This window comes from Lycium barbarum, chromosome 2, assembly GCF_019175385.1.
Source record: "Lycium barbarum isolate Lr01 chromosome 2, ASM1917538v2, whole genome shotgun sequence".
NCBI classification, from domain to species: Eukaryota; Viridiplantae; Streptophyta; class Magnoliopsida; order Solanales; family Solanaceae; genus Lycium; species Lycium barbarum.
In genome coordinates, this window is record NC_083338.1 from 151705587 (window position 1) to 151724704 (window position 19118).

Below are 19118 nucleotides of genomic sequence, written 5' to 3' on the forward strand. Positions count from 1 at the left end.
TCTTTGCCATCTCAACTTTTAGGGAGCTATATACTCTATTTTAAATTAGTCCGGAGGGTAATAAAATCCCCGCAAAAATTAAGGATTCAGTTAAAATTTCGGCCAAACGTTAAGAGCTCTTTTGACTATTTTCTCTAATAAAAATGAATGAGGCCTAACTCTAACTCGGCGCCTGTTTGGGACCAGTCCTATGGCATATTAAAGGCAAAACGTCCCCGACCTAGGGTTACAAAAGGAAGTATAAGAACCAGTTGTACTTTCTTTTGGATTTATTTATTGATTAAAATTATTAAGTAGCTAAAGCCCCGGACCGTAATTTATTTCACTAAATAACGAGAAGGAAAAAAAAGGCTGGAGGTATTACTTAGTAGTCGTATGTTTCTTTATGAGTATCCCAATGATTCAATCATGGCCGTAACTGACAAAAACTGAGGTATGCCAACTGGTCGTGTATATCTCCAAGAAGAACACTAATGGCTTCTTACACATTAATTCACACAAATGAAAAGTGAAAAAGAAGCAAGAGAAGATTTGGGGTAGAGGCCGCTTTTAAGTAGGCGTTTGACCATGAATTTTGAAATCATGATTTTTTAAATCAGCGTTTGAACATGCATTTTTATGTATGGTTTAAAATTATGATTTCAATTTTTTTAAATATAAAATTTAATTCATAAGTTTATATTTTATAAAAAAAGACTCATAAGTTGATAGATATTTTTAACAATTACCCCCATTAATCATTTACAAATCTCATTAACTTTCATCAAATTTTATTTATGTCTACCAACCTTTTAATTTTGTAAAAAAAGATTTATAGTTTAATTTTATTTATTGAACTAAAATTTGATCAATTGATGTTGTATTTTTAGAAAGGTCTTCTAGTATTAATTTTGAGCCGGTTGTTATGAATTAGAGTATTAATTTTTTTTATGAACTATGACTTGCTCATTTGGTAAGATTGTATAAGAATTGAGAATGTTTTGATAGTTTTCACAACTTGTTGGCTTTTTATGTCTATAAGAGAAAATATTCCTTAAAATATCCAAATTGCATGTCCAAACATGATTTCAAACCATGTCCAAATGGGGCCTAAGTTTCAATTGGGAATAAGGCCACTCATTTTTAAAAAAAATTATTTTTCGGTATTAAGGTTTAAAAAAAGGGGAATGGGGTATATATCATAATTTTAAAAAGTTTAAAGATTTTAAGTTATACACTTAAGTCCCTGTGAGTTGTAATAAAATATACAATGCCCCTCACTCTTTCTCCTAAAAAATGCATCAGTGCCCTTCTCTCTCTTCACTCTCTTCTCTATCAAGACCAATTTCTTCAGTCGATTTTTCTTCTCTCTAGTGCTCAGAAGCTCTCCACTCGTTGTCCTCAGGTATTTTAATTAATTTTGCATCAATGGCGAAGCATTTTAAGATCCATATTGCCTATTTAAAAGTATGATTTGATTAATTTTTGTCGATCTTGATAAAAACCTAGTGTTCATAAAGTTCTGCTTTTTTTCAAAACCTTTGAAGTTTTGCCTGTTTTTTCGTCAAAATGTGTCTTATTTATACTTATTTTGCTTGTTTCGATCTTTCTTTTTGTGTTTTTGCTTTTTGTAAATTATGGTCTATTAATAGACTTTTAGTTGATTATTCTTATTCTCTATCTGAAAAACAAGCAAAATAAAGTCCTTATTTGAGCCCGTTCAGGATAGTTCAGATACATATGGTTCAGATACATGGTTCAGATACAGTTGAGCGTTGAGAGAGATGGTTCTTATAACGTGGTTCAAAGTCTGTATTGTTTATATATAGATCGTATAAATGCCTTGGTATAGAGGAAAAAGAGAAAAAATACTCTCCCGTTCTGATGATATGGTTTAAACCCGTTCTACTGTGGATCATAAGGATAAAAATAAGAGGAGGTGAAGAAGTTAGCCGAGATGTAAAAAGAAAAAAAGTGCAGAAGCTGAGAGTGAGTCCTACGCAGACCCCATTGATGAGTGTAGTGTTGATGGTGATGAAGGAGATAGAGTTGATAGTAGAGTTGAGAATGATGGTTATGTATTTGAGAATGGAGGTGTTTGTTCAAGAAAGATAATGGAGGATTTTGATCAAGAAAAGAGATAATAGAGGAGTTTGTTCAAGAAAAAAGACAATGGAGGAGTTTGAACTTTTGGTCGGTATTATATAGGGAATGATGTATTGTTAAGGTTGTAAATTCAAGAATTTGTTATTTTATTACCGTTGTAGAGAAATTTGTGGTTCGTCAGTCGAAATAAAGCCAAATGTGCTGGGTCAATTATAAAGCAAACCGGAAATAAACTACCTTAGTTTATAATAACTCACTGCTTAGGATAATTTTAGATCATTTTGGTCGATAATAAATCAGAGAAGTAAAGGCAACCGATGGAATGAAAAGCATGCTGAATTTGCACTAGTCTAATGGGAAAAAAAACCAATACATTATATGAGAGTCCCCATCTATTGAGCACATGATCAAAAGAGTTTTAAGATAAGTAATGGTACTTAACATGCCAGTATTTGTCTAAAAAAAGTCATAAATAACTAAATAAAATAAAAAAAATAATATTAAATATTATAATAACACTTTAATACATCACAGGAGAGTCCCCATCCACTGAATACATGATCAAAATAGTTTTAGGATAAATAATGGTACTTAAAAGGCCAATATTTGTCTAAAAAGCCGTAAATAAATAAAATAAAATAAAGTAAATAAAAAGACTTGATACTACTTAAAAATTATAATAACACTTTAATATATCATATGAGAGTACCCATCTATTAGACACATGATCCAAAGAGTTTAAGCACAAGTAATGGTTATCCTTAGAACAAGGTTGTGCTTTGAGAACAATAACTTATTGTTAGACTAATTGGACGGTAGTGTTATGATTACCATTACTTGTCCTAAAACTCTTTGGATCATGTGTTCAATGGATTAAGACTCTCATATGATGTATTAAAGTGTTATTATAATGTTTAAATAGCGGTATGTCATTTTTTATTTTATTTATTTATGGTTCTTTTTAGAAAAACATTGGTCTTTTAAGTATCATTACTTATCCTAAAACTCTTTTGATCATGTGTTTAATGGATGAGACCCTCATATGATTGTACTAGAATATTATTGTAATGTTTAAATAGTGGTATGTCCTTTTAAAAAAAAAATTATGGCTATTTAGACAAATATTAGCCTTTTAAGTACCATTACTTGTCCTAAAACTCTTTTGATCACGTGTTCAATGAATGGAGACTCTCATATGATGTGTTAAAGCGTTATTATAATATTTAAATAATGACATGTGGCTTTATTAATTTATTTTATTTTATTTACTTATGGTTATGGCTTTTTAGACAAATATTGTCCTTGGTCTATACAAAACATGTGAAAAATTATTGACCATGCGTGTAGACGATCGGTTTATGGTATACCTATCCACGATCCCTTAGATTTGTGCAATTTGGGATTTGTGGTTTTTATTTTTTTGTCCCTACACTCTTCGTCATCACTATCAGGATCATCCTGTCACCTTACTCATAAAAATCAAATTACAACATTTTGAGGTCTCCTCCCATTCACCCGTGTAATTACCACCTACTATAATATATTCTGCAATCGACGCCATAATAAATCTATAATAAACTACGACTATGATTTATAACTGCAATCGACGCCATAATAAATCGATAATAGACTACGACTATGGTCTATGACTGCAATCAACGCCATACTAAGTCGTTTGGGACTGATTTTCTGATGAAAAGCCAGATCTTTTGCCGGAATATTTGCCAAAATTTTCACAGGAAATGGGATCTGAAAAGTGGATAAATCAGGAGATTTTGGAGGGAAATATTTTTTTTGGGGAAATTAAAATGTTAGAGGTTAGGGGCCAAAGTGTAGTTTTCAAAACTTTGAGGCTGAAATTTGATACATCACATCTCTGAAATGCTGACATCATAAATGGTGGCCAAAACACCAATTTTTAAACACTTATAACCTTTTGACAAAATAACTTTTCAATATGGCCTTTTGTCCACCTCCCCCAAAGAGAAGGAAAAGAAACAAATGTCATCTTATAAGTTTTTTCAGTATGTCTTGAAATTAATGATACATTTCTAAATTTAAAAATAATTCACTTAAAACTTAAGCATAAGTTTTAAAAGTGTTTCTTTATTTTTAAAACTTCGTGCCTAGTTACACTATATCACATAAATAGAGACGGAGTGAGTTTTAATTAGTTCGGAGATACATTTTGTACTAAGTTGCAATTAGCTTATCCCATACAGAAAGTGGAATAGCTATTCCCAAGAATATCCAAATCTATCTCAATTCATGAGATATTCTTAAAAATTTATCCAAATATATATATATATATTAAAAATTTAATAAATATTCATGAATATTTCATTAAAAATTTAATTATTATAATATATTAATTTTTAAACTATTATAAGATATTAATTTAAAATTATTATAAAAATTTATAAATTTCAAATCTTGCTTAGGCTAGTTTGCCCCACTATAATTTGAAGGGTAGAGAGGGATGGCCTTGGGGTTGAGCGGGGGTGGGGTTATGGGCTTCTGATTTCCCTGTTTCTGTTTCATGTTGTGCAATAAATAGTGCTCCCAAATGAAGTGTGAGTTTGGTAGGCTGCTGTTTTCAAGCAATAAATAGGGTGGAAAATGTGGATGTGTGTGTACACTGTTGGCCAAGGGATAAAAGGACCAAAGTTATTTTATACGGTGGTGTTTAACTCAAATAAAATTTATTTTTAAGAAAAAGAAAATTTAAATTTATAATTTTAAATATGTTATGATATTTATGTATCATTAAGTATAAAATGAAAAATTTAAATTAAATTACTTTTAAAAATAAAAATAATATCATTCTCTTTTAGTACAAATTAAATGGAAGAGAGACACATAAAATGGAGCAGGGGAGTATATCAGAAGGAATTAACTTAACTTTAGCAGTGTAAATAATTAACAGAAAAATGGAAAAATCCAAAAATAAAAAAAGTACAGTAAGAAGAAACTACGGAGAGTGTGTCATGAGTGCGACGTATCACTCGGCAAAAGGGTGGAAAAAGGATTTACTCCTATCTTTCTCTATTTTTTTCCCCTTACAATATTTGGTCTTGGAAAATGGATTGACATGAGAGAACACTGCCATGAGGTGTGAAGCAATATAATTGAAGCCATTGACCATTATACCTTTTAACTCTCTCTCTCTCTCGAGAGAGCTTTCTTTTGTTCTTTTTATTTGCTTCTTTCTACTTAGCTTGTGTAATAATTGCGTGTCTGTCCAACTTTTTAACCTTTGTTAAGAGGAAGGTCAAAACTTTATCATTTGATTTTTGAAGCTTCTTCCTAATTCTATCTATGACCTACTTATTTGCTTTAGCACCCTTATAACTAGGATCCCACCACTAATGGCCGACAATTACCATTTTTCATTTTCTCTCGCACACACTCTAAAATATTGCAAAAAAAATTCTTAATTATTTTTTCTATCCCAGATTCGATATTCGTTCTAGAATTTGATTAATTTTAATTCACGACATCGTTTAGCTATGCGATAATTATTTTTTTATGCAACTAAGCAAACACTATAATGTTTTTGCTGAAATAATTCAAATTATACTAGCATATGATCTAACAACTTCATAAGCCATATGTCGATCTTCGGGTACCAAATCAAATCTGGGGACACAATAATCTCCAATGAATGTGCCTAGTCATTATGGCAGCATTTTTAGGTTTCTAACTTAAGAAGTTTTGGACCTTTATGATATTATTATATACTGACTTATCAGTATTATCTCTTGGATCATTTATGCCATTTAATTTGTCGCATTTTGATAACGACTCCTTTTTAGTCCTACACTATATATTTCACGAAGAGTCTTGTTCTTTTTTGACTTTGTGAGAATTGATCTCCTACCACTTTTACCCAGCTCTTCCTATTTTCTTTTTTCACTTTGAGTTATTATTATTATTATTGACTCTTTTTGTTTTCACACATAAATTCCAATCTTTATAATTAAAGAGGAAAGAGAGCGGAAAAAGATAAAAGACGGGGACACATAAAACTAGGACGTTCTTTGACATTATAAAGCTCCTTTTTTCACTTCAAACGCATGCTCCGATTTTTGTAGTTTTGTAATTTTTGTGTTTTAGGGTTTTGACTCACTCACTAACTATTTTTTAAAACTTTTTAATGAGTAATTATATGTTATATGCGTTCACATGAGAGTGGTAATGCTGACAGTGAGATTAATTAATGTCTTCTATTTTTTTTTTTAAATGAAAAATATTTTTAACCAGTATTCTTTATGTGGAAGTGACAAATAAAATAGCTTAGGAGTACTCAAAAACCTTGGGGAGAAAATAACAAAAAAGCTCACCGAAATTCATACTCTCTCCTTTCCAATTTGCATCCCTATTTTCTTTTAAAAATCAATTAAACAAGAGAATAATTCTGATAAATTTAAAAATAATTTAACTTATGTTTCTTACTTATTATTATTGACAAATTCTTATAATAATTACTCCATACAAATCTTCTTCTTATGTAGCAACATATTTAAGAATAGAAATTTTAAAACCTTATTATCACGAATATTATTATAAAGTAACATATTTTTCTATCTTAGTTTCTAAATATTTTTCTTTTCGTTCACTAAACTTCGTGCAAATCAAGTACTTGCTCTGTCTCAAAATATTTATCGCATTTTTTATTTACACGTCCATTAAGAAAGTATTTATGAGGGTAGTATTTTGACTATTTTACCTCTTAATATATTTCATCATGTTTTCTCTCCTCAATAAATATTTACTCTATTAATGATGAAATCTCTTAAATATTGGTATGTGAACTCATAAAATCAGTCCATTGATGTAATTAATATAAGGTAAAATGAGAAAAGCCACTTAATTTTTTTGTAGGTATATCAAATAATAAATATTTTGAGATAAATATTTTTAATAAGAACAACAAATATTTTGAGACGGAGGGAGTAAGTTGATATAAATACTCCTATTTTTAGTCCTTTCTAAGCAACCTCGTAGGTTTTGTGTTCTCATTTTTGTTCTCTCGAAACGAGGGACAAATTCAGAATAAGTATGATGATTCTCTCCGAAAGAGAAGAATGAAACATCAAATCTGATTTATGATCTATCCCTTTCCCTCTATTAATTATTTTTACAGCCAAGAATACACTACCCTCTCTTTCTTATATTTGACAGGACGTACCACAAAAGCTCCACCATCTTAAATAGTGCTCAACTGCCCCTCTTTTTCAATATACTCTCCCCACCTTTCTGTATTACTCATCATATTTTATGAGTACAAATTAAATGAAAAAGAGGATATATATGATTCTTTGCTGCAGAGACTACAAGTGTAATCTTGATTTTCATGGAGGTTTCACAAAGAGTTTCTTACAGAGTTCTTTGGCATTCTGTCCACCTCCTTTATAATATCCTTTTAGATTATTTTTTAAAAAATAATTAACAAAAAAAAGTGTAAAGATGGAGGTGGGCATACTGTCAACAGAGTTGTGTTGGTATCCCTTTGTGAAATCCTCGTGATTATCACACGTTCTTCATGTGGTTGTTGTTGTTAATTCCCCCCAGATTTTGCGCTGATGATGACGACTAGGGTTTGAGGAATTCCAAAAGGTAACAAAAGGACAAATCTTTATTGTTTGGATTTAGGTTTCTTCACTGGATTTTTCTTGCTCAATCCTCAAAAGATTGAGCACGTGAAAAAAGTACTATAATGTTTTGTATCCTAAAAGCTCAAGCTTCTTTCTTTGTGTGTATCATTGAAAAGATATACCTTGATCCATGAAAAATATTCTTGATCCAGCTGACGCGTACTTGGAGCTTAAAAGCCCTATTATTTTTCATCCAAGCCATTTCTCCTTGCTTTAATTTCTTATCTTTGCTATATATTTTTCATCCAAGCCATTTCTCCTTACTTTAATTTCTTATCTTTGCTATTATTTTTCATCCAAGCCATTTCTCCTTATTTCAATTTCTTATGTTTGCTATATATTCACTATACCTATATAGAACTTTTGTATTTGTATTTTTTCGTTCTAAAAAATAATTTAACACTTGTTTGACTATGCTTATCCATAAAAAGAAGTTACTCCAGATGGTAAAGGGATCCAGAAAGCTGGAGGATGTTTTCCATTTGGTTGGGGCTTAGAAAATAGGATGGGTTCTGAGAATATTAAATGGTTACCATAAACCATGTTGTACTTATTCCACTACGATTTGGATCAAACATTGAAATGAAGGATTTTTACTTTTACTTATGTTGCCAAAGGGATGGCTCTTTTGTTGTGTGTTAAGTTGACAGTTTTTGTTAAAAGTTTGACAGATGAAACGAAACATCTTATATAAGATCAATGTGAGAGACCCCCCATTTGCATACTGTGTCACTTGCAGCTCCTCTCTAACTATCATGTTTAGCGTTATCGTCTATTCAGGTAATAATGTCGAAGCGGTAGGAAAGAATCATTGAATGGTTCTAAACTGGAAAGAGTTGGATGTCTAGCTAATTTGTCCAAACCACAATGATAGTATGTTTGTACCTGAATTGGTGGCTCACTTTTTCTAAAGTAACGGAGAAGAGGATCAAAACATGCCACTGGAAGACTCTGTTGGGTCAAAGATGAGCTGTCAAGAACCTAGAAAAGGTAGGACGAGTCAATGGTGAGATCTAATATGGATTATTAATGAAAGGTAGTTGGAATCGACAGTTACCCAAGATTTTTCTCAAGTAGAAATTTATCTGCTTAGTGTAAATATAAGCGAAGAAACAGTAAGCATGAAAATAGTATAGCTAGGTTTTGACTTTGGATTCAATAGTATTAGTGCAACGCTGTGACGTTCACACATCAGAAATTCGAACCTTATCGCGTGCTCAAGCTCATTATATTTTCTGTTGATTTAACTTAAACTGTATCTAGTTAGCTCTCGAGAGTTTTTAGATCAATAAATGATTAAAAAGATGACACCGGAATTATGAATGGGCTTGGTTAGTCAAGAGAAGTGCCGGTAGCCTCTTGTGTTGGTTGGCGATGGCAAGGTATGAATAAATCCAAGAACTTTAGTCCAAACTCAATAAATTTATTGTGAAGTTCATTTGGTATGTACTTATATGTAATAACTAATAATTTATAAACTTTGACTTTTGACTACAACTGCGATGAACATGCACAGAGGATTGATGTAGAGGGAGAGGGGAATAGACTCATGATTGATGTCTGACATTTTGCCAATAAATTATGGCAAAGTTCCTTTTTCTACGCTCCTATTTAAGCGGACCTAATGAAATTACTCTCTGCATAATAATGGGGAATAGGAACGGACCTACCTTTTGCCACACCGCGGTAAACCTTCTAATATGGTGTAAATAGTGGTTGAGAAAAAAGAGATTAAAAAGTTCAATAGTTCACCTTGAGGAATTATGGGTATCTTTTTCTTGTTTTTTCCCGAATTTATTGTTGGTTACTCCCTCTTTGATTTTTTAGGCTTATTTCAAAATATAACTGGTCCTTCAGGATTTCAAAAAGAAATTGATCTTATTATTTTAAAATTATCATTATTTACAATAATCAAGAATCATTAAGTTTTTTTTTTTAAGCATTTAATTAGTGGTAAGTTAGTAAAAACACTTTTAATTTTTTAAGAGTGGGTACTCTCTTAAGGAGTGTGCATAAGTTAAAAAGATCACTTATTATGGAACGAAGGGAGTAGTATTTATAGTTAAAATAAAACTGCGTATGTTATCCATGTTCATAGACTTCGTCGGTTAGTATTGTTATTTGTCCCTTAAGGTTACCTCCCTCTTTATGTCCATTAATTACCAGTACCACCAACTACTCCAGACTAACTGTAATGAATAATTTCTGTTATCTTCGTAGATTGTTACCTGTTCCCCTACAGCTTACAGCATATGCATCAATTAATTTTTAGCAACTCCATTGGTTATTACTGGACATAATAATACAGTATGTACAGTATCAATTTTGGTGGGAAAATAAAATGGAATTTCAACAATTAAGAAAGCAGACTGGGTTTAAGATCTTCATGTATATGAACTGAAAATTGAGCCAAATAATGCAATCAGTATACAGCACATCTAACCATCCGGTGTCAAGAACACACTGATTAATTTGAATTTGTGTTGTGTAAGAACTGAAAGAGGGAGATGCTCCTTACTTTGAATTTTTTCTTTCTAATGGTTCTAAAACAAAAACGGAATTTTGATAAAGGTTGGGAGGATTCCATCTATTCCACTACACCTCTCGATGGTTTCGTTCTTAGACAATGTCTATCTGTCGATAGGATCTCTTGTGGAATATTTCTTCACCAATATTATTTTTAGTTAATAAATCATATTAAAACATCAAAGAGGAAAGTATAAGTAAGGAGGATTACCTTACCTACTATTCCTAGTGAGAGAAGTGAAGTACCATCCCTCAACAAGTATGAAAAAATTAATAACTAGACAAATTTTAAATTTTTAGAATCATTATAGAGTCCACAACATTTTTTTTGATTAAATAGATACTTATGTGTATAAACAAAACATAAATTGAGTTTATAACGTGATGATATTACAAAGAGTGCTACTTAGAAAGTAAAATGAAATATGCAATGCTTAGTTTTTGTCTTGACCGGTTAACTTGTTGCATTGCTTTTACATGGCGTTTTCTACCAAAATTATCGCTTTCCTGATCAATGCTTGTCGAGAGGAGCAGCATTTGTGTGATGTTGTTTTAATAATGTTCTTTAAGAATACCGTCGCATTTTCTGAAGGTACTTGATGATCTTAATATTATTTCACTTCAATATTACAAATTTCTCCCTCCATCTCGTTTTAATTATCATTTTAGCTTTTTTCACGCCCATTAAAAGAAAAATAAATACAAGATATAGCTTACTAAGTTACCCATATTTTAAAAAGGCATATTGATATTTTTTCTCTCAAATATTGTGCATACTTTTTTTTTTAGTGTTAAGTGTATAGTTGAAAATAATTGTCAAATTTAGTCTTAATTCCTAAAGTGACAATTATTTTGAGATAACTTTTTGGCTAAAAAGATAGTTAAAATGGGACGGAGAATGACTGATGAGAAGATAGAATAAGTGTGGCAAATTCCTTCTTTGATTAACCCCCTCAAGTTTCTAACGTTTTCCTCTAGGAAAAATAGGGAGCACCAAATGGAGCTTTGGATATTTCACTATAACAATTAATATAATGATGTTGAAGTGAAGACGATTGGTTCTAAAACTTATAATCATTCCAATCCCAGAAACCGTGACTTATGACAGCCCACTCAATCAAATGATGTTCGTGTTCTATCTTTTATCCTAATGAAATGACTATTTACTCTGCCCAATAGATATTTAATGATGCTTAAAATCTCCCATTTCTCACAAGCCCTTTGGCTCCCAAGCAAATGTATTCAATCGTTTTGAATCCATTGATGTCGGGATAGTTATATCTGGGAACACCAACTAATTTTTCTCTGGCATTTTAAATATTTTTGTTATATTTTCGAGAGTTCAGTTGAACAATTCTCATTTGAAATGTCACTAGCTCACTTTTTTTTCCCATTCAGAAAAATTAGGCTGTTAAAACTTGAAATGTCAACTGTGCTAATAGAAGTTTGGATTTTAAAACTGATCTCTTGGCGTCCCAGTTTGTTTGACACCATTTGATTGGTTACGAAGCTTGAAAAATAATAGTCAATTTACCACAACTTTATGTATAAGAGTACCCTTCTTGTGGAATTGCACAAATCATGCCAACCTCTAGACACTAGAAGAGCATTTAATTAAGGGCAAAGTTGGAAGATAAATATTAGACTTCGACATTACTAATCCTGCGTAACTTATTTCTAAACCAAATGACCCCTTAAAAGCATAAACTGACTAGGAGAAAGACCATTATATTTGCATACATAATGACATTATTTGTTAAGAATTTAAGATACTTGCACTTTAAGCCTCGGGTAGAGTGGTGAGGACCCAATGTCATATCATGAAACCGATCATAAGTCTTATTGGTTATGCTTCAATAAAATAAAGTCAGTATATTTTACATAAATAAAAACATTTACCCTGATGGTTGCGCTTATTGGATTAGAAGGTCGAAGTTTAGATGGATATCTAACAATATACATATAGTTGTCCAAAACCAGAATATACCTTCAAGATATTATCACAGTACCGCGTCTCAGACATTTGGATTTTGCATTATCTGGAAGCTTTAAGTTGCAGCTAACTACTCAAAGAATTAGACTGATATTAGAATAGCCATAACCCCTAAATTTCTAGAACTGATGAGCATCAAATCGCAGTTAATTGTCATTGTATTCTATACCTACTTCCACTACTACCACCCTTCCGAGGCCTCAAAAACTGAGTGCTTTGTGTTTCTCAACTCGTGGGCTGCTAAGAACAGTATGCCCAATTGACTGAGCTGTTTTCTCGGGGCTTTCAGCTACTATATCCAAGGAACTGAAAGCTCTTGTCAAAGACGGATGAGACTTATTTTGAGCCAAATTGGAAGCACAAGGAACCCGATTCTGTAGGGAATGCGCGTTAAAGAATCCTTGTTGCTGGTCGAGCATTGCTGCTGACTCTTCAGCTGCACGCCGTCTTGTAGCATCATCTACATATAGTAGATCTTCAATCCTCGCCATCAAGTTAAAGGCCAGACTCTCCAACACCCTAGAGTAGCTCTCAAGTATTGAATGTCCTACATCCTGCATACATGAACATGAAAATTGCAGCTCAGTTTCTTCAATCCTTATATAATTGAGGAACTCCTTGGAACACATGAAATAGATGTTAGTAATGGTAAACAGTTTTATATTTGTCCTTCTAGTAACCTTCTACATCAAACAAAGGTTGGTATTAAGATGACCATATTAACTACTTTAGGTAGCAATAAAGTCGCAAAAATATAAGCTTTGATTTCGATTGAAGAGGTGATATTAATCATATTATGAACACGAGAAAGGCTTTTGAAGCGTCACGCAAATATCAAATAAGAACATTGTAGCATCGACCTTCTTTTAAATTGTTAGAAAATTGTAGCATCAACCTTCAAAGGTTAATTTTTTGTGATTTTATTATATGTGTATACTTGGAAGGGTTCTACACCCCATAAGGCCCCATTTTACCAACTTGGCCAGCTTCAGTTTTATTGGTGTCGGCGGTGATCTTCTCATTAAGCAGCATTTGATATGTGGAATAAGCAACTTAACCAGGCTGTTCAATCAAGTTTGATGATGAGCTCCCTTACTTAACTTTCAGCCATTAATAAGCAAAAGCGACTGACATGATGGAAGTGGTCACAGAAGCAGAACAGTAAAGAAGAGACTCAAGAGTATACCCTGTTATACTGAATTTTGTTCACGTCCAATGCAGTTTGAGGAAGGCCGGGAAAGTTTAGCTTTAAGTTCCTCAGCAGGTTCTCAGCTCGTTGTGACAATAGTTGATATCTTTCCATAAGACCAACAAGTCCCTTTACAGTTCCACCCCACGATGATTTTCCAGACTTTGACCGGTTCAAGTTCTTCTTTTCACATTTTTGCTTCCAAACGTGCATAGCAGCTTCAATCCTGTTTGCAATCTCCAAAGTCGTAAACTCTGATGAGAGATCCAAGTAATCAAGAAGGCACTCTGGAGAGAACTGATCAGCAGTGATATATCGGTGGAGAATTTCCCCTAAAGATGCCTTCCCACTCTGAGAAATTAGAGGCCAATGATGAATTAAACAAAAGCAGCATGTGTAAAAGTTTTTAGAGAACTGTGGAAGTAACTAAAGTAATACTGGGGAAGAAATCAATAACAAAGTTTGTCAAAAGCCCAAAGGGGAGAGGACACGAAAAATAAAAGGCAGAGACTATGAAGATCATGTCGGAAGACTCTTTGTCTTTCTGAAGTATGTTAGATAAGGCATATCTCAGAAAAGTTCCACACCAAGATGCTCTATTTCTGTTTATAACCAAGAAGTACTTAGTTTCACGAACAAGTGACCAAATTTCAGAAGATGAAGAAACGGAGAGAATGGTCTATACAGTCATTGACAACGCTAGAGCAATAACCTAAATGCTTAGAAAGAATGCTGATATATATTTCATTGTTTCATTTTGTAATCATTCCAAAACCTAGCCCAAAGGGCATGGAGGAGGCTCAGAGCTAGAAGGTAATCTAGACACGATTAAGCGTGCAGATATAATGCTGATGTATATAAAATATACAAATCCAAAAAGAACAGAAACAATGGAATTAACTGTCTGTATGCTCATTGAGCAGTCAAAGTTGTTGGTTTGTCTGACATGGCAAAAATCAGAAATTGAAGGCATACTCTACTATTATCAGAACTATATAAAAGAAGTAGAAGAGAAGAAACTCAACTGCACCTGCTTTATCAGTGGAGAAGATTATCACGCCATGGACGACATGAAGAAGGGTGGACACTTAAAAAACAAAAATATGGGTGGACATAGGAATATTAAACGTACAGTGTGCCTAGAATTAATGAGTCACTGGTGTTTCCTGCAGATGAATGAAAAGGTCCATACCAGTCCAGCTAAAACATATAGCTTATTAATTGATAGGAAAGAGAAAAAGGTTATAAAAGATCGACCATTTCAATTATGAGCACACTTACCTTTGGCAAGCCGTCCAGGTAAGCTTTTGGTACTTCCATTTCAGATAGTGTGCTGGCATTGATCGCCTGAGCTGCCTTGAAAATTTGATTTGTGCATTCCCTACACTGCCGCAATCGTTTCCTTGTCTCTTCTGACAAACCTTTTGGTGGGACCTTTGGGAATGGTAGCCACCACTTCTCTTCAAGCCTAATGGAAGGTCTATTAGAGGAGGGGGAACAAGGATATGCTTCAACATCTACTCCATCAGCAACAACTATCCCTCGGTCAACATAATAAAATTCACAACCAGAAAAGGCATCCAATATTCCTATTAGCATTGCATCTAGCTTCTTGAGTGCTGGAAGATTTACATAGAGGTCTGACCGTGGTTGAGTAACCATAATCTCAAAAGTCCCGCCACCAGGGAACTCTTGCACAGAAGGTACAAGTTCTACTATTGAATCACTTACAGACAGAAGCCAGTCCATCTCTCGATGCCACACCAATTTCTTTTGTTGTGCTAATGACTCTAACTTCCAGAGTTCCCCGAAGACAGTGGCTGCAATTGGAATGAGAGAATATGCACAATGTTAATCCTAGAGGTATTTGCCCAAAATTAAAGGTCGCTAAAATGCGAAGTGAAATACCAGCTAGGTTAGTGATGGCATTGGAGATGGCGAAAGCAGTACAGACCCCTTGTCCTCCTCCAGACATATCTTCTCCTAGCAGTAGTTTAGCGAACCGCTCTTTCATCAATTCAACTTCTGTAATCACAAAAACAACATTCGGTGCCTCATGAAATCAGGCAAAATTATACTACATAAACACACAACTTATTGGAAAGAGTTAAACTAGACAAAACTGGCACAAATGGCATCCTTTCTAATCCATTTTCATCCTAAAAGAAAAATCCAAAAGCCTATACAAAATCACAAGAAACAAAAATACTCCAACTTCCAAGAAACATCCTTAATGTCGACAGTTCGCTTACAAGGGAAAACGATGTGAATATCATTGTAACATACTTCTTTTAAAATACCAGCGAAGAGAAGATTTTCTAGGCTCAAAGTATATCGAAATTTCTCGGACTAAGTTCAATTCTCCCCCAGTCGAATAACATGGTTTATTGATTTTGCTCAATTTGATACCACCAGGTGGTTTCAGTGTCCATGAAACCACTGAAGGAAGACAAACAAGCAGTAATTAATGTTGAATGACATGCTCTAGGTAACAAACCAAAACACATTAAAAATACAAAAAGAAATAGGAATCTGACTTATACTCCCTAGTCCCTACGTCCCAAAATACTTGTAAGTTTTCGCTTCATGGGATTCAAACCACATGAACTTTAACAACATTTTAAGATATTTTTTCACCATATTGATTTGAGAAGAATTGCAATTTATAATACTTTTTGTATAGTTACGGAAAAAAAAAAAGTATAGTTACCAGACATCTAAATTTTACTTTTAGAATATTAAATAAATCTAGTTCAATTTAGCTCCAAAGATTAGTCAAATAGACTCAGAAAAATGAAACATGACAAGTAATTTGGGACAGACGGGTATACACTAAGAAGCTACTCCCTTCGTCCCATAATACTTGTCATGTTTCGCTTTTCAAGAGATAATTTGACTAATCTTCAAAGCTAAGTTGAATTAAATTAGTCTAATATTTTAAAATAAACTTAGACATTCAAAAACTACATGAAAAAGTACAGTTGCATTTCTTCTTCTAATATCAATACGGTGAAAAGTACATGCTAGTATATAAAATATTGGTCAAAAGTCATATAGTTTGACTCTCAAAAAAGGAGATGTGACAAGTAATTTGGGACGGATGGTGTAAAAACTTTCACTATTAGTTGCATTTTTACTTGCTTAGTATAAAAAAGAGTTAAGGTCAAAAACACATTTAAACTATCACTTTTTTCAGGCAGATAAAGTGAACAACTTATAGTTGATGTGTGTTTTAATAAATAATTAATGATAGTTCAGCTAGAAAACTCGCACGCTTAAGTAGGAAACTCATGAAAAAGCTGTAGTACAGGTAAGAAACTTGCACGCATGAAAATTCAGGCAAAAAACTGATGAAAAAGTGATAGTTGAGCTAGAAAACTCGCGGGCCTGATAATTCAGGTAGAAAACTCACTAAAAAGTGACACAGTTGAGACGTGATTTTACCATTATCTCGGGAAAGAAAAGCTGTAGCACAAAGGTTACAAAATTACACACAGAATATAGAAGAGGCATCAAAATATGCACCTGATAACTCGGCTTCACCTTTATCCGGTTTCTCACGGGGAACAATGACGTGTCTATCTCCAACAACCGGCAACATAACAGTAGAACGAAGCGTAGTAGAAGAAGAAGATAAACAAGTAGAAGCATCGTGTTGTTGACGACGGCAAGAGAAAGTACTCGTACTACTACAACTAGTTTCCGACTCGCTGACGTCAGCACTGAGACTGTAACTGTCATCAAAACGCTCGCTCTGTAAATCGTACTCGTCGTCGGTTGACGGTGACGAACTCATCATTTTCCGGGGAGTTGAGTGAAAGTACAAAAGTGTGGTAGCAAAACGGCAAAATGTGAATTGTGTGATAAAGGCGATTTATATAATGGAGCTTGCTATGATTGTGAGGGAAGAATTGTTGAGCAAAGTGGGACGAAAAAGCAAAAGTGTGCGTCATAAAAGCAGCTGTGATATTTTCTTTTTCCACTGCGCACTTAATATGGTACTACTGCTAAAATTAGTTTTCATTATTATTTGCTCAGTTTGAAAAATTATAAATTTAATTTCTATCTTTGTTATTAATTATTAGATTAAAAAATTATTAGTAGATGCATAATTTTTAAAATATATTTGATCGTTTTCATTCATTAAATGACTTAATAATAATTAAGGGTGATATATAAAATTATCATTCTATTTATGACTCTTTAAAATATGTGTCAAGTCAATACATGACAGGTAAAAATGGACGGATGGAGTACCACTCGAAAGCTTTGCTCCAAATTATGGGACTTATGATGAATAAAGTAAATTAAAGAATCATGAAATTTGAGGTTCCAATTTCTGCGTAAATAAAAAATTTAAGTATTTTTTTCTCGTGTTCAAGCTTTCGTAAACAAAATTATTGGATATTCATATTATAATTGCATTGGTAAGAGGTAACAATTTTCATGAAATTAGTTAAAACGCACTCAAGCCAATTTTTTTTTTTTCACTGCTCAAGCTGACTTGAATCCCACCGTCATTGAGAAAATTATCACTTAACACAAAAGGTTGTTAGTTGCTGCAAATGAAAGTGATCACTGTTTTCAGTTTCTTTTCAATGTGCATCGCACTTCATAATCGAACGTTTGATTTTGCGGAAAGCAGGGAGACCCCATGATCACATGGCATTGGACTCCTTTTTGTTTGATTCGGGGCGTGGATTTTGATTGACAAAGAATGACGTATTAATCCAAATAAATTGGAGTTGCTTATTCCATTAATTCATGAAATTAATCAGATTTTTTAGTGGAGGGATGAATCACTCCACTCTTTATACGTCTCGAATTCCAAGTTTAGAAGTAAAGAATTTTTTAATCAAATGTCTGAACTCAATACTTTCGACATAATGTAAAATTATGTGAAAAATTCATTTAAATTACAATAATTAATAAATATGAATTCATAGTTTTTTTTTTTAAAAATATAGTAATAATTTCAAGGCTAAAACCCTTAAAATTTGAATTCACATAACTTGAATCCAGAATCCGCATTTACTTTTAATGAGGTGCGTCTTACTCCTATTGTATAATCGTTTGTTTCTTATGAGAGCTAGAATTTTGCTTGTGATCAACCGTTTTAATGTAGACATGGTTGTCACTTGGGCTAAAGTTGGAAAAAGAATTTTGGTAAATGTCTCTATTGAATGCTTGAACTAGTAGTATTTAAACAGTAAAGGTCACTAAAAGTAGTAAAAAGTAAATCACGAGTAGTATGTAGTGGATTTACCACATGTGACTATTGACACATTAAGAAACACGAGTTTACAACCAATAATTCCATTGATAACACAATATTATTAGGTTATTGTATATATGCTTTGTTTTTTTTAGACCAAAAAGGAGAAAAAAGGGCATAGCTCACTTGGAGAGAACAGATTTGGGAACAGATATAACACTACTCCCTCCGTCTCAAATTACTTGTCATGTTTCGCTCTTTAAAAGTCAATTTAACTAATGTTCAGAGCTAAAATGAATTAGATTAATTTAATATTTTAAATTATAAGTAAATGTCTGAAAATTATACAAAAAATACTACTATAAATAATTGCAAATCTTCTTAAATCACTATTGTGAATAAATAAATCTTAATTGGTCAAATTTCATGTAGTTTGAATCTTATAAAGCAAAA

At 32.8% G+C, this 19118-nt stretch overlaps 1 protein-coding gene and 1 long non-coding RNA gene across 2 annotated transcripts; one reads left to right on the forward strand and one right to left on the reverse strand.

The window, feature by feature from the left end:
* Nucleotides 1-7098: 7098 nt before the first annotated feature.
* On the forward strand, nt 7099-8963 carry LOC132628168 (uncharacterized). Its single transcript, XR_009578041.1, has 2 exons — nt 7099-7704; nt 8523-8963. It is a non-coding gene; the product is annotated as an uncharacterized LOC132628168 (long non-coding RNA).
* Nucleotides 8964-12234: 3271 nt separating this feature from the next.
* Nucleotides 12235-17397, reverse strand: LOC132628169 (rop guanine nucleotide exchange factor 1-like). The gene is made up of 5 exons (XM_060343912.1): nt 16976-17397; nt 15359-15475; nt 14732-15270; nt 13448-13801; nt 12235-12815 (listed from the first exon to the last, which is right to left on the reverse strand). The coding sequence occupies exons 1-5, from the start codon at nt 17247-17249 to the stop codon at nt 12462-12464; spliced, it is 1638 nt and encodes a 545-aa protein (XP_060199895.1). The 5' UTR covers nt 17250-17397; the 3' UTR covers nt 12235-12461.
* Between the last annotated feature and the right edge of the window lie 1721 nt (nt 17398-19118).